General features: G+C 37.1%; 1 protein-coding gene across 3 annotated transcripts; it reads left to right on the top strand.

Moving 5' to 3' along the window:
- Nucleotides 1-220: 220 nt before the first annotated feature.
- On the top strand, nucleotides 221-25,648 carry CCDC34 (coiled-coil domain containing 34). 3 transcript variants are annotated; one of them, XM_055094249.2, is made up of 7 exons: nucleotides 221-626; nucleotides 5,920-6,058; nucleotides 13,255-13,362; nucleotides 22,204-22,362; nucleotides 22,917-23,058; nucleotides 24,711-24,865; nucleotides 25,511-25,648. In XM_055094249.2, exons 1-7 carry the CDS (start codon nucleotides 286-288, stop codon nucleotides 25,616-25,618), a joined length of 1,152 nt encoding a protein of 383 aa, XP_054950224.2. In that variant the 5' UTR covers nucleotides 221-285; the 3' UTR covers nucleotides 25,619-25,648. The 3 variants fall into 3 exon arrangements, with proteins under 3 accessions (XP_054950224.2, XP_003830484.4, XP_054950225.2); XM_003830436.5 differs by lacking the exon at nucleotides 25,511-25,648 and having other exon boundaries at nucleotides 224-626; nucleotides 24,711-25,234; XM_055094250.2 differs by lacking the exon at nucleotides 13,255-13,362 and having other exon boundaries at nucleotides 235-626.
- Nucleotides 25,649-25,997: the final 349 nt, after the last annotated feature.

Genomic DNA, 25,997 nt, shown 5'->3' with positions numbered 1-25,997 from the left:
CGGTAGGGAGCCAGGACCCCGCCAGTGGCGTGGGGAGACACCGTACTAAACAAGCTTGCAAACAGCAGGCACCTTCCTGCCACTGAGGAGGAAGGGCTGGCTAAGGGAGGCCGGGGCGGAGGAAGCCAAGCTCTGCAGGCCCTGACAAACTCCTCCCGGCCTCCACGCGTCGCCATGGCAACGCGGGGTCTGTGCCGGCCGGGATTGGCCGGCCTGGCGCGCGCAGGGCCCGCTGGGAAAGCGCGTCCCCGCCGCGGCTCCGCCAGTTTGAACTTGGCGGGCCTGATGTGGGCGGCCGGGCGCTGGGGGCCTACTTTTCCCTCTTCCTACGCCGGTTTCTCTGCTGACTGCAGACCCAGGTCTCGGCCCTCCTCGGGCTCCTTCTCAGTCCCTATGACGGGCGCACGTGGGCAGGGGCTGGAGGTGGTGCGCTCGCCGTCGCCGCCGCTGCCGCTGAGCTGCAGCAATTCCACCAGGTCGCTGTTGTCTCCCCTTGGCCACCAGAGCTTCCAGTTTGACGAGGACGACGGTGACGGGGAGGATGAGGAAGACGTGGATGAAGATGCCCATGATTCAGAGGCCAAAGTGGCAAGCCTGAGAGGAATGGAGTTACAGGGGTGCGCCAGGTAAACCCGAGGCCGCCCGGCCGATTCAGCCCTTTTCAAGATTCCTTAGACCCTCTTAAGTACCCACTTCTAACATCCTCCTGCCCTGCGCCCCAAAGGCAGAGCAGGCACTTGCAGACTGAGGTGCCGTGGGGTTTTTTTGCACATAAAGAGCCCTGTGCAAATTCTTGCAAATGACCATAGATTTCCTATGGCTCTTAATCCTTTTTTCCTGAGATATTATGATTGCTGCAGTCTCACTTCCCAGAAAAATGCACATAGTCTCAAACACACAAAACTCTGCTACCATTTCAGGCGTTCTATGAATCCTCAAAAGCCAGATTGTGCACTGCAGAACTCTTGTCCCAAACCTGAACACCAGAACGTGGTTTACTGCACCTTAGTAGTACCTGTGGTTGGTTATTCTGAAAACATACTGATTGCTAGTGAAGTAGGTTGTAGTAAACAGGTCACTTTTTATAACATAAAGTGCTGAAGCACAGAGATTAGCAATGTCAACCTCAGCATGTGGAGACGTGGTTAGATAGGATCTGAGCATGCACAGAGGAATGGATGTCATTGTATCAATGTTAGGACCAATGGGGTTATTAAAACTGTCTTAATTTGTTTATTTCTACTGTTACTCACTCAGCAAACATTGTGTGCCACATATTAGTCTACGTACTGGGGACCGTAAACAAGATACTGGTCTCTACTCTCATGAATTGAAGCCTAAATCAATCCATTTATTTTACAGATAATAAAACCATGGCTCAGAATGCAAAAAGTGACTCAAAGGCATGCACCTAGTTATTAGCAGACCTGGGTCTACTACGAAGATAGACAGATCATGTTCTCTTTCCTAAACTGCATGCGTAGTATTCGGTATATAGAAGTAGGAGCAAAGGGCCTATCCCTGAAGGAATATTTCTGAGACAGGCCCAGTAATGCAGGTCTATTCTGGGATAGACTCATTACGTTTTCTTCGGAAATCATTTACAAGTTTATGATTGTCAAGCTGTGTAAGGCACAGTACAGGAGCTCTAAGAAATACAGGCGAGAGAACTCATGCTTTATGTGTAAATAGCAAGATACCCCCTTCAGTACAGGGTGTTCATATCCAGCATGAGTGAATGGAATATGGAACCCATATGAAGTAACCCGTATACATGGTTACAGGAGTGAATTAGTTACGGATGAGAAGTAAAAGTAAGTACATTGGTGGGAATGGAGATCAGAAAGAGTAACCAAGCAAGCCACTCATCCAGGCTGGTTGTAGCAACAAGAAACAGGCCTCCTCTGATCAACCTGATAGTAAAATTTAATGGTAGAGTTAGGATTTCAGTAAATTGTTTTCATCTGGGCCTTTGTAGGTATTCTTCAGGACTGAGTTGGTCTCAAAGGTATTTAAAGTAAATTTGAAGGCTTTAGGAAATACTTTCTGAGCATAATCAACTGGACTAAGCAATCTGGACACAAGTTAGTGACCTGCGGAATAAATGACCATCGGAACTATAGCTCAGCTACTGAAACTTTGCATTAGTTTCCAAGAGCCAAAGCCCTGACTAAGTGGAGCCTGCCAGGGGAGGAGGTGAACGTATGTACGTCTCACTTATCCAAAGCCAGAATGAGCTGGTAGCACCACAGGGCTAAGGCTGCCTTCCTTATCACATTTCAGTCCCTATGAATCAAAGGAGTAGCTGGGACGTGGGTTTGAAAAGTGAATGCTGAAGTTGTCAAGCATTGTGTGTGGCAAATATCAGATGCTTATTAGGTGCTCAATAAACGTTTGCTGACTGCATGTCCATTTCCCTCTTCCTAAAGAACAGATACATGCAGTGATTATTGTCAAATGCTTCAGAAACTTAGCACTTCCTTTCAGGAAAGGTAGATTTTTAGAAAATTTCCTCATTCTTCCTCTCCATTGGTCCTAACATTCTTTGATACAATGACATCCATTCCTCTGTGCATGCTCAGATCCTATCTAACCATGTCTCCACATGCTGAGGTTGACATTGCTAATCTCTGTGCTTCAGCACTTTGTGTTATAAAAAGTGACCTGTTTACTACAACCTACTTCACTAGCAATCAGTATGTTTTCAGAATAACCAACCTCAGGTACTACTAAGGTGCAGTAAACCACGTTCTGGTGTTCAGGTTTGGGATAAGAGTTCTGGAGTCCACAATCTGGCTTTTGAGGTCAAACTGCTGACCTCTCTTTGGTGCCCTGGACAGCTTGGGGGTGACAGGATGAAGAGAGCAGGCAACCTGAGTCAGCCTTTTCATTGTTCTGGGTTTTGAGTATTCTGTGTGAAGCAGAGAGCAACCTAGAGCTGTGTGGGATTTTATGCCTTTTCTCCATGCCTCACCTATCATATTGATCTGACTGGCAAAACGAATCGGGTAAGGCTTCTTTGAGCTAGGCTCAGGCATCAGCTGCACATAATGGATATTACCTCAAGGTATTTTTGGTATAAATAGTGCCATGTTTAGAGGATGCATTGACCTTCAAGGGTATTGGTCAGAACTGAGATTAAGCTCAAAGTTAGCTTCAGACAAGATAATGAGAAGCGTTTTCCTGGAATATTTTATAATGTGCTCTGGGCCTGCTGTTTATTCAGCTTTATCCTGGTTTTTCTACCACTATCCATTAGGAAAACCATGCTGTAATAAATATCTTGTTCACAAATGGCCACTTGTCAAGCCTTTCTTGATTATAAGTAGAGCTGTAGTGTGTGCGCCACACATTTTGAACACATTTGTTATAAATATTAAGGAAGGAAATTTAATATTCAAAGTGTCATTTCTTAAAAGAAAAGCCCACTGATCTGATTGTCTTTCAACGACTGTTTCCTAGGACCCTATACTATATTCTAGACCCTAAGCCAGGCTCTTGAAATAAAAAAATGAGTTGAGATATATTTTCTTTAAGGAACTCATGGCCTGTGGCAGAGATGAGCAAGTGACAGGAAGCCCAAGAGTTGTGGCTCCAGGCAGTGCTGGAGTTGAATTTTGAAGGGACAGTAGGAGTTCGTCATAAATGACTTACTAAGTACTTACTGAGTGCCTGGAACTATATTAAGTGCTTTAGCATGGATAGTTTCATGCAATTCTGCCTGTAAGGTAGCCAGCCACAACTGTCATCTCCATTTTATAGACAAGAAAACAGAAGCTTAAAGAAGTTTTTTTAAAAATGTACATAGCTTAGCTGGGCGTAGTGGCGGGCGTCTGTAATCTCAGCTACTCGGGAGGCTGAGGCAGGAGAATGGTGTGAACCAGGGAGGCGGAGCTTGCAGTGAGCGGAGATCGCGCCACTGCACTCCAGCCTAGACGACAGAGGGAGACACCGTCTCAAAAAAAAGAAAAAAAAAAAAGAAAAAAATGTACATAGCTAGGAAGAAGCAGATAGGATTTCACCCCAGGCTGTTTTACGCCCAAATCTAAGCTCTTAATCTGACTTTATGCGGAGGTGGAAGAAAGGAATTTCAGATTTAGGTGAAAGTTACAGGGCATGGGGCGTGGCACATTCATCAACCTGCAGGGGTTCCTAGTGAGTGAAATGTAGAGTCTGGATCAGCTGTTGGTGAAAGAAGAGGCTGGAAGATAGGCAAAGGGCTGATTCATGGGTGTCAGGCTAAGGAGTTTGGATTTTATCCTGTGGGTAAAGATGCCATTGAAGAACTTTAAGATGAGGAGTGACATGATAGAAAGATAACATTTGAGGGATGAATCTGGCAAGAGGTGTGGATAATGGTTTGAAAGGGAGAAAGGGAGGCCAGTTTTGTCCAGATGGTGGTTGTAAGGTTGGAGGAAACAAGAATGGCTTTCAAAAATGGAAAGAGGAATTAACATGACTAGGTGATCATGTGGGTATGGGAGGTGGTGGCGGGGGGCGGTCCACATGTTGACAAGGAGCAGGTGGAGTCAAAGAGCTAGGGCTTCTGGCTTGAGTAACTGGCTGGAGGGTGATAACATTCACTGACGTAGGATTGTAAGAGGAGTATACTTTCTTGGTGGGAAGGGTGGTGGGTGGATGGTAGAGGATGATTAGATTTGTTTTCAACTGATTGATATTTAAGTTGAGTTATGTATCACATGGTTGGAAATAAGGATCTGGAACTCAAGATGACGGTCTGGCCTGGAATTACTGATATAGACATCATCAGCATGTAGTGGTAGTTGAAACTACACTACAGTGGGGGCAGATGGGTTCCTTCTGCAAGACTGGGAAGGAAAGACGCATATAAGAAATAACACATCAACAGTGTCTCTTTCCCACTAGAATGCAAATTTCATAAGGGCATGAATGAATGAAGAAATAATAGTAGCAGAAAATAATGAGTAAGCTGAATCTATGAAGTAGAAAAGTTGTGCAAAGCAGTGGGTGAAGCAATTGGTGGCTATAAGCAGGAATGTGAAAGAGACAAAGAACTGAGTCTGTAATAAACTAGTCTTTAGAGCTACCTTATGTCCTGAACAACCTTGCTTTCTATGGCTGCTGATTGTTAAGCTTTTTCTCAGTTTCATGAGGCTTGTGTATCTGGCCAAGACCCTGTGTTCTTTATTTATGTATATACTTATTTCCCTGCCCCTCTTCTCTTTACCCTGAGTTGTTATTTTTCCTTACCCTCAGAAGAGACAGACTGACAGAGGTGCATGGTGGAGATGGAGACTATGGTAGGAGGTAACCAGACTAGAGAGTCATACACACCCTGTCTAAGGATTGGCAAAAGGGTGTCAACAAAAATGTTAAAGAATGTTTTGTGGCTTCTTATTTCAAAACAATTTCAAACTTATAAAAAAGGTGAAATAATATAAAGAACTTTCATTTACCCTTCACCCACAGTCCCTAATTGTTAACATGTTTGCTCTATTATTCTCTTTGTGTGCACTACATAATCTTTTTTTCCTGAACTACTTAAGGGCGGGAAAGGGAAGAGTCTGCTTCAGTATCTGATTAGGATTATATGTTGTAATGAGTAATTAGTTATCCAGGTAAGATTTTTAGAAATAAAAAAGTGTTGGCATTGAGGCAAATGTATAGGGTGTGGGTTATCCCAATGGGATTTTAAATAACGTGGTTTTAGAAGGTGAAGGAATTCAAAGGCACTTTGATAGGTAAACTAATTCAAATATTAGAATTTCTTTTCATGATTTTTTAAATGTATACTTATGTATAATTCCTGTATATTTGTAAAAATCACAATATTGAAAATACACTATTAAGTTTTGCTTTTACTGTACAGTTAAGTGATTTGGACTAGGAAGCAAAAGAGGTTCTTGTACAAGTACTATAGTAGCCTCTCTTTTGTAGCACTCAGGTTGAATCAGAAAATAACCAAGAAGAACAGAAACAGGTGCGCTTACCAGAAAGCCGCCTGACACCATGGGAGGTGTGGTTTATTGGCAAAGAAAAAGAAGAACGTGACCGGCTGCAACTGAAAGCTCTAGAGGTAAAACTAGACAGTGTTCTTTTTATTTAATCTGTGAGCTCACAAAGTAGAGCTGCAGTTGTAAATTAAAATGTTAATGTTATTATTCCTGAAAACAAAGTCTTTGCATTTATGTTAGTTTACTATATCAAATTTAATAACTAATAAGTTATAATAATAGAAATATGTTCATTGTTAGAGCATTTGGAAAATACAGCTAAGCATAATTAAGAAAATTAAAATCTCTTCTAATTTCACTGTCTGAAGATAATCATTGTTAGTATTATGACATAGCTTTCCAGATTTTCTTCTATGTAAATTATTTTGAAATATGTACAAATGTATGTATAAGTTGTACGTCTACATACACTGGAGCATCAACATATGTACATTTAACTAAAGTAAATTCAACTGTATACACTCGGCAAAATTTTTAACTTTACTGAAACAAAATAGAGGCAAGAATCTACCTGCCCCCCCACCACCCCCAACCCCACCCCACCCCACCGTGTGTCACTCAGTGAGCATGTGCCCTCTGTGCTGGGCGGTGGGAAACTGCTTGCTAGTCTTTCAGGGTGTTTCAGTTTCTCTGTGCCTCCCTCACTTATGGACATTTCCATGCGTGAGTCTCTTTTGAACTTTTACTATATGAACTCAAAAAATAAATAGTTTTAGATGCATTTTCACATCTCTTCTTTAATGAGAATATTCACATATTTTTTGAACTCTTACTGTTTCAGAACATGGCAACCAAATAGATTTGGATAATTTGGCATCCCCTAAACCCACTATCTAGACTATCTGAATTCTTCCTATCCAAACACTGAAGCCAGATAGATTTGAATGATGAGGGACACTTCTTCTTTTTAATGAAACAGGATAAAACTCTTTTTCTCTATCATTAAACATTTTTATAACATTTAAAAATGGCTGGCCGGGCGCGGTGGCTCACGCCTGTAATCCCAGTACTTTGGGAGGCCGAGGCGGGCGGATCACGAGGTCAGGAGATCGAGACCATCCTGGCTAACACGGTGAAACCCCGTCTCTACTAAAAATAGAAAAAATTAGCTGGGCGTGGTGGCGGGCGCCTGTAGTCCCAGCTACTTGGGAGGCTGAGGCAGGAGAATGGCGTGAACCCAGGAGGCGGAGCTTGCAGTGAGCTGAGATCGGGCCACTGCACTCCAGCCTGGGCGAAAGAGCAAGACTCCGTCTCAAAAAAAAAAAAAAAAAAAAAAAAAATGGCTGTCTAATATTATTTAAATATATTTAAAATGTATTACATATTTGTTAAAATATAGTTATCTGGTTCACTCTTGTTGGATGTTTCAGTCTATTAGTAACTGTTGCTAAAAAAAAAAATCCTGGGAATTGGCCAGGCATGGCGGCTCACACCTGTAATGCCAGCACTTTGGGAGGCCGAGGCAGGTGGATCACCTGAGGTTGGGAGTTTGAGACCAGCCTGACCAACATGGAGAGACCGTCTGTACTAAAAATACAAAATTATCTGGGCGTGGTGGTGCATGCCTGTAATCCCAGCTACTCAGGAGGCTGAGGCAGGAGAACCACTTGAACCAAGGAGGCGGAGGTTGTGGTGAGCCGAGATCACACCATTGTACTCCAGCCTGGCCAACAAGAGCAAAACTCTGTCTAAAAAAAAAAAAAAAAAAAAAAATCCTGGGAACAAAAGCTTCATGATCTTCCTTAGAATAACTTTTCTGTTAGTTTTGAAACCAGTTATTATTTGATAAGTTTCTAACCAGGCAAGCAGTCACATGTCCCAGAGGCTTGGCGTAATTCAAATGATTATGAAAACTAATACATTCTGCTGTTTTCCTATTGTATGATACTTTGTATTCTAGATTACAAATTTATTCCTGGAAAAGTGCGCTGTGAGAGTGGCACTTATTTCCTCTTGGCAGTACACAGGGCTTGAGAAAGACCTTACGGTTGATGTTAGGCAAGAATAATAAAAACCCTGGTTCTTTTTATTTGCTGGGTGTAAGCAAGTTATTTAAACTTTTATGTTTCTATTTTCTCGTCTGCTTAAGAGGAATAAAATAATACCTGTGTCACAGGGGTTTTGTGAGGATTAAATGTAACAAAGTATAAAGATGCCTGGCTTTGTTTTTATTTGTATTGTTATTTATATCATTACTATTCATAGTCTTCTTAAAGCTTTTTCATTTATTTTCAGAATTAGGGTGTATTTTTGAATTCCCAGACTGACTTCTCTTACCTCAATGACTAAGTCCATTATTTAGTTAGTAGCTTTTAAGAATATTTGTTCATAGTGAGCACTCTATTTTTTTATGTTATAAAAACACATACCTACATATATCTCTCTGTATATATGTATTTATACATATGTATGTGAAAAAGCATCTTAATTTTGTGCAAAACCTGGTATTCTATTCTTTTTTCAAAAGGCTGGTCATAATTCATTAAATTGGTTTTAAACTTACAATTCGGAAAATACTGATCCAGTGAGTTAATGGTAGAACAAAATTCAATTTCTGGTATTGGGCTTTATCTACAGTCTCACAAGAAGTTACTTGTTATATTAAGAAAAGGAGGGTCACTTCCAGTCATTTTTAGTCAGTGTACAGAGAGAAGTTAATTGAATTTCAGAAAGTTAGTAAAGCCCGGGCTTGGTAGTCACACAGAACAAGGCTGAAATTTTAGCCTTGCCATTCTAATTCTGTGACATTAGAAAAGTTAATTAACTTCTCTGAGCCTCAGTTTCTTCATCTATAAGCCAGATGTTAGAGAGACAATAGTGGAGTAGTTAAAAGTGTAAATTCTGGGTTTTGTTTTCGTTTTTTGAGACAGGGTCTCACTCTGTCACCCTTGCTGGAGTGTAGTGGCGTGATCACAGCTCACTGCAGCTTTGACCTCCCCTCCTCTTCCACTTCAGCTTCCTGAGTAGCTGGGACTGTAGGCACACGCTACCACGCCTGGCTAATTTTTGTTTTTATTGTTGTTTGTTGGGGTTGGGGGGGGTGGTTTGCCATGTTGCCCAGGCTGGCCTCCAACTCCTGGGCTCAAGTGACACCTCCCAAAGTGCTGGGGTTACAGGTGTGAGCCACGGTGCCTGGTTTAAAAGCGTAAATTCATGAGCCATACTTCCTGCATTCAAAATTTGGACTTTGGGCAAATCCTTAACCTTTCTGTGTCTCAATTTCCTTATCAGTGAAAGGGGGAGGATAATATTTGCTTCATAGTGTTGTTATGAGGACTAAATGAACATCAGGATATGGACTAATATGTACAAAGCACTCAAAGTTATTATATGTGAAAGGAGATCATAATAACTGCTATGAAGATTTGTTTTGAGAACAGATTAAAATAATAAATGTAAACCCTATCACAATGATAAGCATGTAGCAGGGTATAATTATTTGTAATTTGGTTCAAAGATTAAAACCTTTTTATATATTTAGTAGTTTGACATTTCTTATGGCTACTTTATTACTCAACTCTGAAGTGATTCAGTTTTAGCATGACTTTACATATCAGTTATGCCAGGGATATCCTAACATAGGCCAACTACTCAGCTTGTTGTAAGCTCATGTTGAGCTTTTGTGGTATTCACATTCTTTCGCTGCCTTTTCCTTTATTTTGTTTTTATCTCATGTTTTCCTTATTTTTCTGTATTTACTGTATCCCTAATTTGTTTATAAACCATATCAAATTTTTAACCATAAAGAATAGTCATCTCAGATCCCTATTAAAACTAAAAAGCATGAAAGGCAGAAAAGTAATTTTGCCAAGGCTTCATCCATGGCAGAACTGGGACTGGCACCTAATTCTTTGACTTCCATTTAAATGCTTTTCCCACAATATCAAGATGTATTTTAGAAATAAGTGTTTATTTTTCAATGAACTCTGGCTTTCGTATTTTCTTCCTTTAAGATTTAAGAGAACATTTGTAGGATAATTTGATCATTAAAAAGATCATCCACACTCATAAATTTGATTTGAGCATCAGACATTTGGTTTGTTTCAGACATCTCTGTGGGACTAAGTTAAAAAATTATTTTAATTCATAAAAATTACCCACTTACAAAATGGTATACATTTGTAACTTTTGTTGAGATGATAAATATGGTAAATATTGAATCAATTATCAAGCATTATGAAAAACTAGTATATTGGTTTTATAGGTCATTTAATTTTTATTTACTTTTTAATTATTATAAATAATTATTTAGCCAACTGCTCCAGGTTCTCTATGGTCATTGGCTGATTCTAATTCTTAATATTTGCTTTAATATATTATAATCAGTTGTAAATTATAAAAATTACCTAGTTTGTGAGTAGTCCTGGTGCCTTCTTTTTTCTTTTTTTTTTTTAACCATCTTGCCTTTGGCCATTTTATTCATTAGCCCTTAATGAGCCCTTAACGAACGAATAGGGCAGGATATAGAGCTGTTGGTGAAACTCAAGACTGTCAGTTTTTCTGATTATTATTACCTTCAGTGGTAAAAAATTATTTGAAAGTAGGCAAAACCTATTAAAATAAAAATGCATGTTTAAGATCTTCTTTGGATTTTGGTTTTCCATAATCAAGTGTTGTATTCCACGGGAAAATATTAATAGCTATCTGTAATCCTGTTGAAATTCAGTGGTATACCAGAAGACCATGTAGGGGCCTTTCGAAGGAAGACTCCAGCTGTGTCCTGAAGGAGACTGACCTTTGTGGTAAACATGGAGTCATTCAGGGTGGGAAATTCTAAGAAGGGCCAGACTTGGAAGGGAGGGTTGTGTCTCAAAATGTGATGTATATTCTGGTTTGACAAATTACTTGAACAGACATCCAAGATTAGAACACTGTTTGGGTTATTGGTGGTAGCATTTTCTAGATACATTTTGACCCTTTAACCCTTCAATCAACATTAACTAAAATTTGTTAGCCATCAAATAGGAGTACAGGGTTTCTTTTTTTCTGATTTTTTAGTTTAGGTAAATGAAGAATCTTAAAAGGTACATAAATATATAGTCAATCATGTCTTTAGTTGTACATTTAAATAATTACTTTTCTTGAAAATAAAATTTGGGACTATTTTGGAAAATTTTTGATATATAGTTGTCAGGTCTATATCTAGCCAATTAATGTCTTTCATATTTATATATTTGTATATATACACACATGCACATATAAACATACATATATACACATGTATTTGTATGTGTACATGTATATATATGTATAATTTTTCCCCCTTTTGTTTCCTAAGTCCAAACCCTCTTTTCCTTTTCCTTTTCCTTTTTTTTTTGAGATGGAGTCTCACTTTGTCACCCAGGCTGGAGTACAGTGGTACGATTTCAGCTCACTGAAACATCTGCCTCCCAGGTTCAGGCGAGTCTCCGGCCTCAGCCTCCCCAGTAGCTGGAATTACAGGCGCCTGCCACCACACCTGGCTAATTTTTGTATTTTTAGTAAAGACAGGGTTTTACGATTTTGCCCAGGCTGGTCTCGAACCCTTGACCTCAAGTGATCCATCTGCTTCAGCTTCCCAAAGTGCTGGGATTACAGGCATGAGCCACCGCGCCTGGCCCAGAGGCCCAGGCCTTCTTTTTCTTATAACTCATATACTATGGCACACTCTTCGTCAGTCTTCCTCAGAATAGTTCTCATCCCTTCAAATGCAGTCTTCAGCCTTTGTCATTAAGAGCTCTGAATTTTCCCTTTTGCCGGGTATTCTTGTTTCATATAGTTCACTTTACTTTGCCTGTCTCAAAAGACCTTCTCCATCTAGCTAGTACCACACTCAAATTTTCTACCCCCTCCCACCTCCCAATCTCTCTCCTTTCGAAGCCATCTTTTCACTGTTCCTTGTATGGTGCTCATTTCTGACTAGCCTGGTAGACTAGGCTAGGGGGAAGGAAAGATGTTTCTCCTCATCTTCCCTTCTCTTCTCTGAACTTTTATGATATGCAATAACTCGCAATGTAGCACTTATTTCTTTAGTGTATAGAAAATCAGATCAGAGACTTCTGGGATTTCATCTTTATATCAGATTTATATCAGTTATTGCTAGGTCCATAGTAGGTGTACCATAAAAGTATACTGAGTAAGTCATCAAAGAACAATAGCTGCTGAAGTGATGAAAAATCCTTAAAGATGGATATTTGCTTTTGGGGGTATAGTGTTTAAAAGTTGGAAGACTTCCTGAGTGAGGGCGGCTATCTTCTATGCAGCAGAATTTTAGGATGAGTGATTATGGAAGACAGATTTCCTGTGACCAGTTGTTTAAAATGCAAAAGAGATGTTCTTGGTGTCAAGTTTTATCTTCATTTAAGACACTGGAATTAGTCTGAGGGTTGGAAAATTGTCTTTCCCACTACCACCCATGCCCAAGTAGGTAGGTCTTTGGGAAAGAAAGGGCTATGGAGGAGAGTGGAGACCAACAGAAGATACATAAGGTATCTGACTATTAGTATCTAAAGACGGAGAAGAAAAATAACCAGTAATTATGGTTGTGGAGTCCTAGTGAAGTCTAGTTTGAACAGCATTCTCAACCAATGCAGTAATTTAACTGATGAGTGACAGAGTGGTGGCATTCAACTTGCAGTTTTATTTGGCCATACTTTCACATTCTTTTTCCTGAGGAAATGCCCAAACGTGTAGATTCGAGTGACAGCAAGGCAGTTAAATAATCTGGGATATGAATGTGATTTTGTTTTACACTTCAGCAGCTATAAAATCAGTGAAGAAAACTCTGGGTTCTTTTTTCCCTAAGGAAAATTGAATGGTTTCTTTGTATTTCTTTTGTGTAACTGAATTAAATTTTTAATATAGGGATTATTTAATTTCTATGCTTTATCTTCATCAGGAATCCAGAAGCTTCTTATAACTGTTAAAAAAAAAAGTTGCAATTCTCTTGAGCTTCTGCCAGTAGCTTAGAGTGATGCCAAAATTTATGTGTGGGAAAGTTGATTTCAATGAGGGTAATTTAGCTGAAGTTTAGTCTAGGAAACTAGTGTTTTGCTGCCAAGCAATTATTTGCACATTTCTAAAAAATGACTTATACTTTTACCAATGCTTTTTTTCATCATAGACTGGTTACTTAAGTAAGTTATTGCCACTAGTGACATATGCTCCATAAAGGAAACTATATTCTTGTTTAATTTGGTTAATAACCTCAGACTTTTAAAATATATGTTATTTGGGTACTTCTATTAAATGTTGCCTTTTGTCTAAATAAAATCCACAGGAATTAAATCAACAACTAGAAAAAAGAAAAGAAATGGAGGAACGTGAAAAAAGAAAGATAATTGCTGAAGAAAAGCACAAGGAATGGGTTCAGAAAAAGAATGAGCAAGTAAGGAGGGGAAAATGGATACACACATTGACATCTCTTTTGCAAAATATTTCTTCCTATTATACTTCATTACCTAGGTTTTAAAAAATACTTCTCTTAGAGTCTTTCTTCTTTGGCTTGTTTTGTTTTTCTATCCTGGTGGACATTTATCAAGTCTCTATCTTCTGCCCTTTGCCCTCTACTTTTCTCCTTTTTCCCTCCTGTGGCTTGCACTAATATTTGCCTGCAGGCAGTCACCAAGTCTGTATTTCTAGGCCTGACCTTCTGGATCCTTATGGCAAGTGCCTCCAAGTCTGCAAATCTAAAACAACCCATTTTGCCCATTTCTCCTTCGTAAAGCCATCCTCCCATTTCTCTGTTTCATTCAGCTGTCTTCTCGGTCACCAAGGCTTAATTAGAATTCTTCTGTTGTTCCTAATCATCTCCTCCTTTTCTTTACAATTACTACTCCCCTGTTTGTAATCTCTTTCCATTATATCTTTCAACTTGTTGTTTACTTCTTATACTGGATTGTAAGCTACATAAGGGCAGGGATTTTTGCCTCTTTTGTTCAGTTTGCCAGGAGCTAGATGAGTACCTGCGCATGATATATGTCCAAAAATAGTTTAATTGAGTGAAGATGTTCATTGAATGGCTGCATTTTTTCCTTTTAATTTTAATATATTCTTGTATGGATCACACACATTCGAAATTTTAAAAATACTTATTCTGTGGTCAATTTGTCTTCTGTTGTGATTTTTACATATTTAGAGTGGTACTGCTTTTATTATTATAATCCAGTTTTACAAATGTGGAAAAATGTTTAAATTGTAGGACAATATTTTAAATTTTAATTCTAACTTTTTATCTTTATTGTTGAATCTAATGCCCAATGGTATTAATGAGTACTAAGTAAATAATTTCAGTAAATTGAAGATGATATAACCTTCTTCATCCAAGTATTATAAGAAGGAAATTGGTTAGATGTATGTGTGTGTTATAACCATATTTGTTTAGAAGTCAATTACTTTGTTTTTTTTAAAAAAGTTTACTTCATCCCATGATATAACATGAAAGAGATCTTTGTGAATAAATTCAAAAATCAAAATAAATCTCTGTGACTGTTATAAAACTTTGGGTAATATCTTTTTGAAATTTGTAACTATAAAACAAAATTATTTTACACATGCAGAATAGTTTGCTCTTTCCTCTAAAAGTCCTTCTTATCTTCTAACTCCATTAAGCCAATTTTACCATGCCAATCAAACCTAGTTGTTGTTTGTCTAGGAATGTAAGATACTTCTGGGAGACAATATATTCACTGTTTTAATTAGTGGCAGTAGACCTAATCCAATTATTTGAAGAAAAAAAAAATTATTTCTTTTGGAGGGAAGTGGCTTGCCCTGACATAAATCACTAGTTATTGAAGGCAAAATTCCGTAATGTTGAGAATTATTTAAAAATAAAACTGAGAAGTTATATTTACCTGTTCTGCAGAACTCTTGTTCATGTTAAGGAATAATTGATTATTCTTTTTTTTTTTTTTCTTTAAGACCTATCAGATTTCTTCTTTCAGACATAGTTACATTTACCTCTATTTGTAAAGACTGCTCTCCTGGTTCTTCTCTTCCTGTCTGGCATCTAGCTTTTTTCTCCTCTGTTTACATTTCATGGTGTGTGGTCCTCAGCTGCCTCCAGCTTCATTCACATTTTAGCTGTATCTGTGGCTGCTATTTTCTCTAAGTCATATTCACTGTGTTTTATCAAAAAATCAGACACAAAGAATTTATGCATTCATTAGCAAAGCTAGTTTCTTATAATATGACTGTAAATTCTTAAGTGCTTTTAAAATAAATGTTCTATCTCATCTGGTACTCCTAACATTTGTGTTGCCGTGGTAATTTATTTTCTGGATGTGTTTATTACAGTGTTATCACATATTTTGTAAAAGGTCCTTTACTTTTAATGTTTTTAAAAATTATTTTAAAATAAAATCGTTTTTCATTCTCAAAACACAACTGATTTTCTAATGTAAGACATTAATTCAGATCAACAAGGTATATGATGGATAACACTGTTATCATTGCATTATTCATGCTTTCAACAAATATTTACTCAGCTTTTACTGTGTGCAAGGCACTATTGGAGAAAGCAAAACAGAAATCCAGAAACTTTTAAGTAGCCAATTGTTATGTTAGTTTCCTTTAGTTGTATGAAACAAAGGTTCTCTCAGTGCAGCGTCTTTAAAAAAGGAAGATTTATTGTTGTGCTCTGTGTGGTGTAGAACTAGCGTGCCAGAAAATATGAAGCCACTTAGTGGCTGGTTCCTCTCTCGGTAGTAGTGACTGCTCTGAGTGCCTGTTGTGTCTTCCTTTTGCTAACTAAAGGCATTCTGTTCACACTTCTTTAGTTTAAATCCTACAGAAGTCTGTCTGATTTTTTTTCAGAATTAATTCTATTGAGCTGTAGTTTGCATACAATAAAATACAACTATTTTAAGTTTGATGACTTTGACAAATTTAGGTACCCATGTAACCATCACCATTAAAAATACAGAACATTTCCATCACCCCAGAAAGTTTCCTTTTGCCCCTTTGCATTCACCCCCACTCCCTGCCCCCAGCCAGCCTCAGCTCCAAGGAAACCATTAATCTGCTTTCTGTACTTGTAGATTAGAGTTGCCTTTTCTATAATTTCATATAAATGGAATGATAGAATATATAGTCTTTTGTGTTGGTCTTTTGTTTTAAAACTTATCCTGATATTTCATGTATTATTCCTTTTTATTGCTGACTATATATTCTATGAAATACATTTCATAGAATATGTTTATCTGTTTCATTCAATTTCATAGAAATTGTTTATCTGTTCACTAGTTGATGGACAATTGAGTTGTTTTCGGTTTGGGATATTATGAATAAAATTCTGTGACCACTCATGTACAAGTCTTTTTGTGGACACTTGTTTTCATTTCTCTTGTGTGAATGCCTAGGAACTAAATTACTGGGCTATATGGTAAGTATGTGTTTAACTTTATAAGAAATTGCCAAACATTTGTCTAAAGTACATGTACCATTTTACATCTCCACTACTGTTATAATAAGAAAGTTCCAGTTGCTCCACATCTTTGGCAGATTTGGTATGGCCAATCTTTTTCATTTTAAGTCCTTCTAGTGAGTGTGGAGTGGTATGCCATTGTTTTAATTTTCATTTCCCTGAGATCTGATGATGTTTAGCATATTTTCATAAGCTTATTATATTAGTCTTCTAGAGCTTCCATAACAAAATACCACAAATTTGGTGGTTTAAACAACAGAAATATATCTTTACTCACAGTTCTGGAGACTGGAAATCAAGATAAAGGCATCTGTAGGTTTGGTTTCTCCTGTGGCCTCTCTCCACGGCTGTCTTTTTATGTCCCCACAGGGCTTTTCTCTGTTCACATATATCCCTGGTGTCTCTTCCTCTTCTTGTAAGGACACCAGTCCTATTGAATTAGGGTCCTACCCTTATGACCTCATTTAAACTTGATTACCTCTTTAAAGATGCAATCTGCAAATACAGTCACATTGGGGATTAGGGATTCAACATAGGAATTTGGGAGAGGGGCAGGAATACAATTCAGTCCATAACATATGTTGACCATTTCTACATCTCTTTTGTTGTTGGCTTGTTTTGTGTTGTTGGCTTGTTTTGTGTTGTGTTAAGTCATTTGCCCATTTTTGAAGGGGTTGTATGGCTTATTATTAAGATACGAGAATTTGTATATTCAGACTATAAGTCCCTTCTCAGATATATGTATTGCAAATATTTCTTCCCATTTAATTTTTCCTTTTTTCCTTCCTTCCTTCCTTCCTTCCTTCCTTCCTTCCTTCTTTCCTCTGTCTTCCCTCCCTTTCTTCCTCCCCTCCCCTCCCTCCCCTCCCTCCCCTCCCGTTCCCCTCTCTTCTGTCTCTTTTTTTTTGAGTCAGAGTCTCACTCTGTTGCCCAGGCTGGAGTGCAGTGGCATGATCTTGGCTCACTGCACCTCTGCCTCCCGGGCTCAAGCAATTCTCGTGCCTCAGCCTCCTGAGGAGCTGGGATTATAGGAGTATACCACCGCACCTGGCTAATTTTTGTATTTTTAGTAGAGATGGGGTTTCACCATGTTGGCCAGGCTGGTCATGAAATCCCCATTTAATTTTTCTTAATGGTATTTTTTTTTTCACTAACAAGAAGAAGCACTGATTAATGGTATTTTTTAAAAAGAAGTTTTAAATTTTGATGAATTTCCATATTTCAGTTTTTTTAATTGTTGGTAGTTTTTGTATTCTATTTAAGAAATGGCCATCAGAGAAATGCAAATCAAAACCACAATGAGATACCATCTCACACCAGTTAGAATGGCAATCATTAAAATGTCAGGAAACAACAGGTGCTGGAGAGGATGTGGAGAAATAGGAACACTTTTACACTGTTGGTGGGACTGTAAACTAGTTCAACCATTGTGGAAGTCGGTGTGGCGATTCCTCAGGGATCTAGAACTAGAAATACCATTTGACCCAGCCATCCCATTACTGGGTATATACCCAAAGGATTATAAATCATGCTGCTATAAAGACACATGCATGTGTATGTTTATTGCGGCACTATTCACAATAGCAAAGACTTGGAAGCAAGCCAAATGTCCAACAATGATAGACTGGATTAAGAAAATGTGGCACATATACACCATGGAATACTATGCAGCCATAAAAAATGATGAGTTCATGTCCTTTGTAGGGACATGGATGAAGCTGGAAACCATCATTCTCAGCAAACTATCGCAAGGACAAAAAACCAAACATCGCATGTTCTCACTCATAGGTGGGAACTGAACAATGAGAACACATGAACACAGGAAGGGGAATATCACACACCGGGGCCTGTTGTGGGGTGGGTGGAGTGGGGAGGGATAGCATTAGGAGATATACCTAATGCTAAATGAAGAGTTAATGGGTGCAGCACACCAACATGGCACATGTATACATATGTAACAAACCTGCACGTTGTGCACATGTACCCTAAAACTTATAATAATAATAAAATTAAAAAAAAAAAAAAGAAATGTTTGCCCACCACAAGAGGGTAAAAATACTCTCCACTGTTTTCTTCCAGAAGCTTTATAGCTTTAGCTTTACCTGTATGTCTATTTGAGTTTAATTTTAATGTATAGTATGCATTAACGGTCAAGATTCATTTGTTTGCATGTGGGTATCCAATTGTCCTAACAATATTGACAAGATAATCTTTTCCCTATTAAACTACCTTTGGCACCTTTGTTTAAAATCAATTGACCACATATTTATAGGTCTGTTTCTGGATTCTAGTCTATTCTATTGATTTATATCCTGTGCAGTACCACACTAACTTGTTAGTATAGTTTTATAGTTCTGAATTTTATTATTCTTGAAATCAGATAGTGTAAATCCTCCAGGTCTTCAATTCTTTTTCAAACTTGTTTTAGTTGCCCTGCATCTTTCCATATACAGTTTAGAATCATCTTATCAATTTCCCTAATAATGCCTGTCCTAATAGTGCTTGGCACTATTGGGATTCTGCTAAATATAAACACATAGATCATTTTGGAGAAATTCCTATCTTAATAATATCAAATTTTAAATCTATAAACATGGTTTTTCTTTCCAGTTATTTATGTCTTCTTTAATTTCTCTTAGCAGTGGTTTTTAGTTTTCAATGTATAGCAGTATTTTGTTAAATATATTTCTCAGTATTTCATGTTTTTGCTGATGAGGGCAGTTATCTTGCCTTGTTCCTGATATATAATATATATTTTATATATTTACACATATGTACAACACAGGTTTATAGCATATATGTAATGTACACGTTTATAACATGTAACACATGCTTATAAGTAACATGTTATAGCATATATGTAACACATGTTTATAATATATAGCATACATGTTTGTAACATGCAGCATGCATGTGTTTATAACATGCAGCATGCATGTGTTTATAACATGCAGCATGCATGTTTATAACATGCAGCATGCATGTGTTTATAACATATACATATGTTTATAACATATATATATATATATATGTTTTTTTCCCAGCCACACTCATATGGAATGTTTCTGATATTACCTTGTAATTTCCATGCCTGGTTTTGATATCAGAATAATGCTGGACTCTTAAAATGAGCTTTGATGTGTTTACTTTTTCTCTGTGTTCTAAAATCATTTTTTTAAGGTTTGATACTATTAAGATATGCCACAATAATATTTTATATTATTAAAATATGGAGTATCTTTAACTGTAATGGAATCAACTAGTGAAGCTTTCAGTGACTGGAGTTTTTGTAGGAAAGTTTTAAATTTTGAATTGTTTTTATAAGTAGAGGGTTATTCAGACACTACTTTTTCTCAAATTCATTTTGGGAAGTGGCATATTTTAAGGAATTTTGACATTTCATTTAAAATATTGAATTTATTGGCATAAAATTGTTTTTAAGATTCTCCCATTTTGATTTCTGTATGATGTCTGTGTGATCTGCCACTCACCGTCTCTATGACCTTAGGCAAATTAGCCTCCATGTGCCTTAGTTTCCTCCTTTGTAAAATGGGATAATAATGGTATCTACCTCAGATCATGATTATAAGAATTGAGAGTGTGTACAAATAAAGTATGTAGAATGGTAACAGACATAGTTAGCACTCAATAAATTTCAGCTGCTATAATTAAAAACAATGTAAGAACTGGTTGATTTCTTGTAGGTAAAGTTGTGGAGGACAGTCATGAGTCACATGGAGATTAAGCAAGACATACTCGAAGGTCCTTTTCAATTTGTAGATCTTCTGACAGTTTGAAGTAGTTAAAATCCAGTATTGTTCCAATGGCTATTGAGTTCTCAGCATGAAAAGATTCTGTTTCACAGCTATTGGCTGCCCAGCAAGAAGGAAATACAGCAACTTTGATACAACTTGGGAAATTACTTGAGCTTTTTTTTTTTTTTTTTTTTTTTTTTTTTTTTTTTTTGAGATGGAGTCTTGCTCTGTCTGCCAGGCTGGAGTTCAATGGCACGATCTCGGCTAACTGCAACCTCCGCCTCCTGGGTTCAAGCAATTCTCCTGCCTCAGCCTCCCAAGTAGCTGGGATTACAGGTGTATGCCACCACGCCCAACTAATTTTTTGTATTTTTAGTAGAGACGGTGTTTCACCATGTTGGCCAGCCTGGTCTCAAACTCCTGACCTCAGGTGATCCACCTGCCTTGGCCCCCCAAAGTGCTGGGATTACAGGCATGAATGGCCATGCCCATCCTGAGCTTTGATTTTTAAGACCTGTCTTTCCTGCACAGCCCTGGACATATCTTGTCTATAACTGATGTTTGTTGGTTGAGTCTTCATTGAATTGCTTATATTAATGTATTCTATAAGCTGCTTTCAAGGGAAGAATTTCTTTTCTTGGCTCATAATTATTTGCCTGGGTGATATGTATGGCATTTGTATTGCATATACTTTTTATGCCTTCCAGATTTGTTTCCAAACCTTTGATAAAGAAGACTAGCTATGTCATTGGTTATTTAGAATTTAGCTGTGTTGGTAGATTATCATTTAAATAAGGAGGAAAAAATACTGAGTTATAGTCTGTGTCAAGGATCAATTTTTTTTTTTCTATAAAGGGCCAGTTAATGAATATTTTAAACTTTTGGGGTCATGCAGTCTCCATTGCAGCCATTCAGCTTTGCTGTCGTAGTGCAAAAGCAACTATAAACAATAAATATGTAAACAAATGAGTGTGGCCACATTCCTATAAAACTTCATTTACAAATACAGGTGATGGTAGATCAGATGTGATTGTCAGTGCTTAGTTTGCCACCCTTTGTTCTATGTAAGAATTATATAGCCAGAGATTTGCCTGGATGTGCCCTTACATACAGTGTTTAATGAGCATTATTCACTTCTCCTCTCTTAATTCACTGATGGCAAAGATTTATGCAAATATTAATATTGACAAACTGTCCTGGAAATATGTGTGTGTGTATATATAAAAATACACATATATATTTACATATACATATATACATATATTTATATATATAAATGTGTGTGTGTGTGTATATATATATATATATAACCCCTGTTTTAGAATGAGAGTAAGCATCCATTAAAAAATACTAAGATTCAGACAATCTAACAGATTGTAATTTTTACTCACTATCATTTATTCAACAAATTTTGATTGAACACTGTATTAGTCTGTTTTCATGCTGCTAATAAAGACATACCTGAGACTGGGAAATTTACAAAAGAAAGACGTTTAATTGGACTTACACTTCCATGTGGCTGGGGAAGCCTAATAATCATGGCGGAAGGCAAGGAGGAGCAAGTCACGTCTTACATGGATGGCAGCAGGCAAAGAGAGAGAGCTTGTGCAGGGGAACTCCTTTTTTAAAAAACCATCAGATCTTGCAAGACTTATTCACCATCATGAGAACAGCATGGGAAATAATTGCCCCTATGATCCAGTTACCTCCCACCAGGTCCCTCAAAGATGATATTTGGGTGGAGACACAGCCAAACCATATCAAACACCTGCTGTTCACTCAGTACTGCCCCAGGCTCTGAGTGGACATTGGTGAGCAAGATCTTTGTCACTGACCTCATGAAACTTATAGCCCAGCAGGTAGACTGACATTGTACTGTTAATTGCAGGTATGTTATATATTTTCATAAACCATGTTGTGCCAACTGCCATGATACCGTGTCTATTTTTAAAAATAATTGAAGTTTAGAAAATTGCTGAATGCAGCAGTCTTTCCTTAGATGAGTATAATTACTGGTATTACAATTAAACTTTATCTATTTTTATTTAAGAAAAGAAAAGAAAGAGAACAAAAAATTAATAAAGAAATGGAGGAAAAAGCAGCAAAGGAACTGGAGAAAGAATACTTGCAAGAAAAAGCAAAAGAAAAATATCAAGAATGGTTAAAGAAAAAAAATGCTGAAGAATGTGAGAGGAAGAAGAAAGAAAAGGTATTTTTATTAAAGTGACCAGTTAGAATACATAACTTTGGTGTTCATATGTGTCAACTATATCTTAGAAAAAGTATCTAATAGAAAATTGGCACTATCTTAGCATAAAATAAACACAAGAAGCTATCCTGTTACGCTGTGTTTAAACTTCAAAAATGAATATGCATTTGTAGTTTTCTTAAGTTGAGAAATAGTAAGCCTGTTGATATTTTTTCAGTCAGGTTTAAAACTTGTTGCTGTTACTCCTTTTAAATATTTTTCAGTGCATTTTATGGGAAGTCTTACTGCCATTTTATAAATTACTATTCTTTGAAAACAGCAAATACTTTTTTCTTTGTGGGTTTGATGTCTTATTGTTTTTCAGAGCCAGACACCTTAATGTATGTCCATGATCATGTTCAATATTCTACTCATATTATAAAAATATGATTCAGTATTATGGCCAGTAAGCCATTGGGGTAGGAAGCTACTGGAGAAAAAAAAATCAGTAGAATTTGAATGGAATGTATAGTTACAGAATATCCCTGGAAATATTTTGGTCTTGTCATTTTAAGGAAAAAGAAAAACAACAGCAAGCTGAAATACAGGAGAAAAAGGAAATAGCAGAAAAAAAGTTTCAAGAATGGTTGGAAAATGCGAAACATAAACCTCGTCCGGCTGCAAAGAGCTATGGTTATGCCAATGGAAAACTTACAGGTTGGTTTTTATGTTGTGTGGCTTACATAAATATGGTTTGCAGAAGCAAATATTATACTCCTTTTGACAGAAATAGAAATGTGTAAAAATTATTTTTCTTTCAAATTACTGTTTTCCAGAAGATTATATTATAAACATGCCATGTTCCTATGGAGATGCTACAAATGTACTGTCATTCTCCACATTTGTATTTCTTAAAAGCAGTAGTTACAAAACTGCAAACTTATGCTTTAAAGTAATGATTTGTAACATTAAGAAATGAATAATGTTCTCTTACATTTTTTCAGTGATAAAGCCTTAATCAGGATATATTTTAAGGGGTCGTTTTGCCTCCTCTCCTTCTAACCCTCTCTAAGGCAGAGCTTCCCATGTCCTTGGCACATTCTTTGTGTGAGGTAGAATACTAGACAGCACATGAACCAGACACAAAACCGATTGGCCTTTAGTCTTGGTCTGATTATAAAGGGTAGTGCATGTTTTTCTTTGTGCTTCATGTTGGAAGCTCATACCTTGCTGACAGCTGCCTTCACTTGTTTAAGTGATTTATTATTAAAATACTCCCATTCTGTTTTGTTCACACAACAGAACATATTCCAGACTTTGTTTTGACCATCTTGGTGAAGTGAGTGTTGACATATCTATGCCAAGTGGGTTGCCAGTGTCTGAAAGACACATTCCTGCTGTCAGGATTAGGCCTCTCTCATATGTCACGAAGGTCATCTGTTTTAGCTACTGAGCATGTCCCACTCCTTCTTTTTGTTTCTTGCTTGAAAAAAAGAGTAATAAGCAGTGGCTTTAACCCAGTAATTGGGTAGTAAAGTTAAAAGTTTAGGTGGGAATACTAAACATATTGACTAGAAGTTAACTGCTAAAATAATGGATTGTTTTATTAATTTTTTGCATTTTTAATGAGTTTAATTCTAACAAACAGCATATTTGTCTGCAAATGCTGTACTTAAGTTTCTTTATTCTTTATGCTCATATCATTTTTATAAATTATGAAATAAAGGAATTTTTGTGTCAGTAGTGACTGAAGGATTTGGAGATGATATGTAAAATGTTCTTCCTTCAAATGTGTTTATTAGATGGCAGACATCACAATACTTTAAACACTTCATTAGCAAAAGAATGCTCCGTAACTCATAATCACAATTACAGTGATATTGTGAAATCTTATTGACACTGATTCAGAATTTCTGTGATTCTAAACAAGAATCTTGATTTACTATAACTTCATATGAAAAATAAATGTTTTTCTGTAAACTTCAGTATCTGACGAGGAAGCTAGTACACAATCAGTAGTTTCCCAGACTGAGTTAAGAAAATGAAAGTTTTGTTGAATTTAAGGATCATAAAATTAATTTCTTAGTAAAAATTTTATAGGAGTTTGATTTACATAGGTTTTAACACTAATGTTATTTGGATTCTTAGAATTATCATTTGTGCTTTAATTTTAACTAAATATTTACTGTATTTGGAAAGTGTTACTTCTTTGAAAATATCAAGGAGTTTAAGTTTCAAATAAGTCACATTGGCTTATTAGTGATAATTTGTCCATTTGACATTTTAACATTTTTCTAGAAGTTTTAAGTGGCTTCTTTGATGTCAAGAAAGTTTTTCCTTGTTTTGATCTGATTTTTCAATAATTTTAGGTTTTTACAGTGGAAATTCCTATCCAGAACCAGCCTTTTATAATCCAATTCCGTGGAAACCAATTCATATGCCACATCCCAAAGAAGCTAAGGATCTATCAGGAAGGAAGAGTAAAAGACCTGTGATAAGTCAGCCACACAAGTCATCATCTCTGGTAATTCATAAAGCCAGGAGCAATCTTTGCCTTGGAACTCTGTGCAGAATACAAAGATAGCGTATGTGGAAAATAACATGCTTTTATCTGGAGCTATTTAATTTAAAAATCAGAAATTGTTTTTTACTGCTCAGTCAATAACTCAACACTTAATGTGATTATTGACAAATAGCAATTTTTGCATTTGTATATGGTGTCCTTAGAGTTGAGGAAGATATTTTCTGGATTTTGGTTTTTATAAACTTTTCAAGGTTGATCTTGGCATGTTGTTTTGCAGAATAAGTGGCTGAATATGTAAGAATTGTGTTTGTATTTAGCTTGTGTTAAAAGTACACTGTAATACCAATAAAACTAACAATTTTTCTTGTATTGTTTTATATTGTTACTAGTTTACATTTATGAACATAAGATTAATTTGTTCAAAACAAGCACCTCTAAACTGCATGCTTGAGTAACCCTTAGAAGAATTTAAAGCAAAAAAAAGGAAATAGAAAAAAAGTTTAAGGGATGGTGGGTTAGAATTTAAGTGGGTTAGCACCCTAGAGTAATCAAAAACAGTCTTTGCTGATGGGTTTTGGCATATTTTTCCCTGTGTAAATATTTTAATTTTATTTATATTACATTAATTTATTTATTTTGAGACAGGGTCTCCCTCTGGCTCTGTTGCCCAGGCTGGAGTGTAATGGCATGATCATAGCTTACTGTAACCTTGAACTCGTGGGCTCAAATGATCCTCTTACCTCAGCCTCCTGAGTAGCTGGAATCACGGGAGCATGCCACCAGGTACAGCTAATTTTTTTTTTCTTTTGGCAGAGATGGGGTCTTCCTATGTTGCCCAGCCTCGGATATTTTTAAATTAATAACTGAAGGCATGTTTGGTTACAAATAAATCAGGGTTGGGGTTTCCAAAGGAAATTTTTTTATTTTTTTATTTTTTATTTATTTTTATTTTTGAGATGGAGTCTCGCTCTGTTGCACAGGCTGGAGTGTAGTGGTGCGATCTTGGCTCACTGCAATCTCTGCCTCTCAGGTTCAAGCGATTCTCCTGCCCCAGCCTCCTGAGTAGCTGGGACTACAGGGGCACGCCACCACGCCCAGCCAATTTTTGTATTTTTAGTAGAGACAGGGTTTC

Source organism: Pan paniscus, chromosome 9 (genome assembly GCF_029289425.2).
Source record: "Pan paniscus chromosome 9, NHGRI_mPanPan1-v2.0_pri, whole genome shotgun sequence".
Lineage (NCBI taxonomy): Eukaryota > Metazoa > Chordata > Mammalia > Primates > Hominidae > Pan > Pan paniscus.
This window is presented reverse-complemented; position numbering and strand designations above follow the sequence as displayed.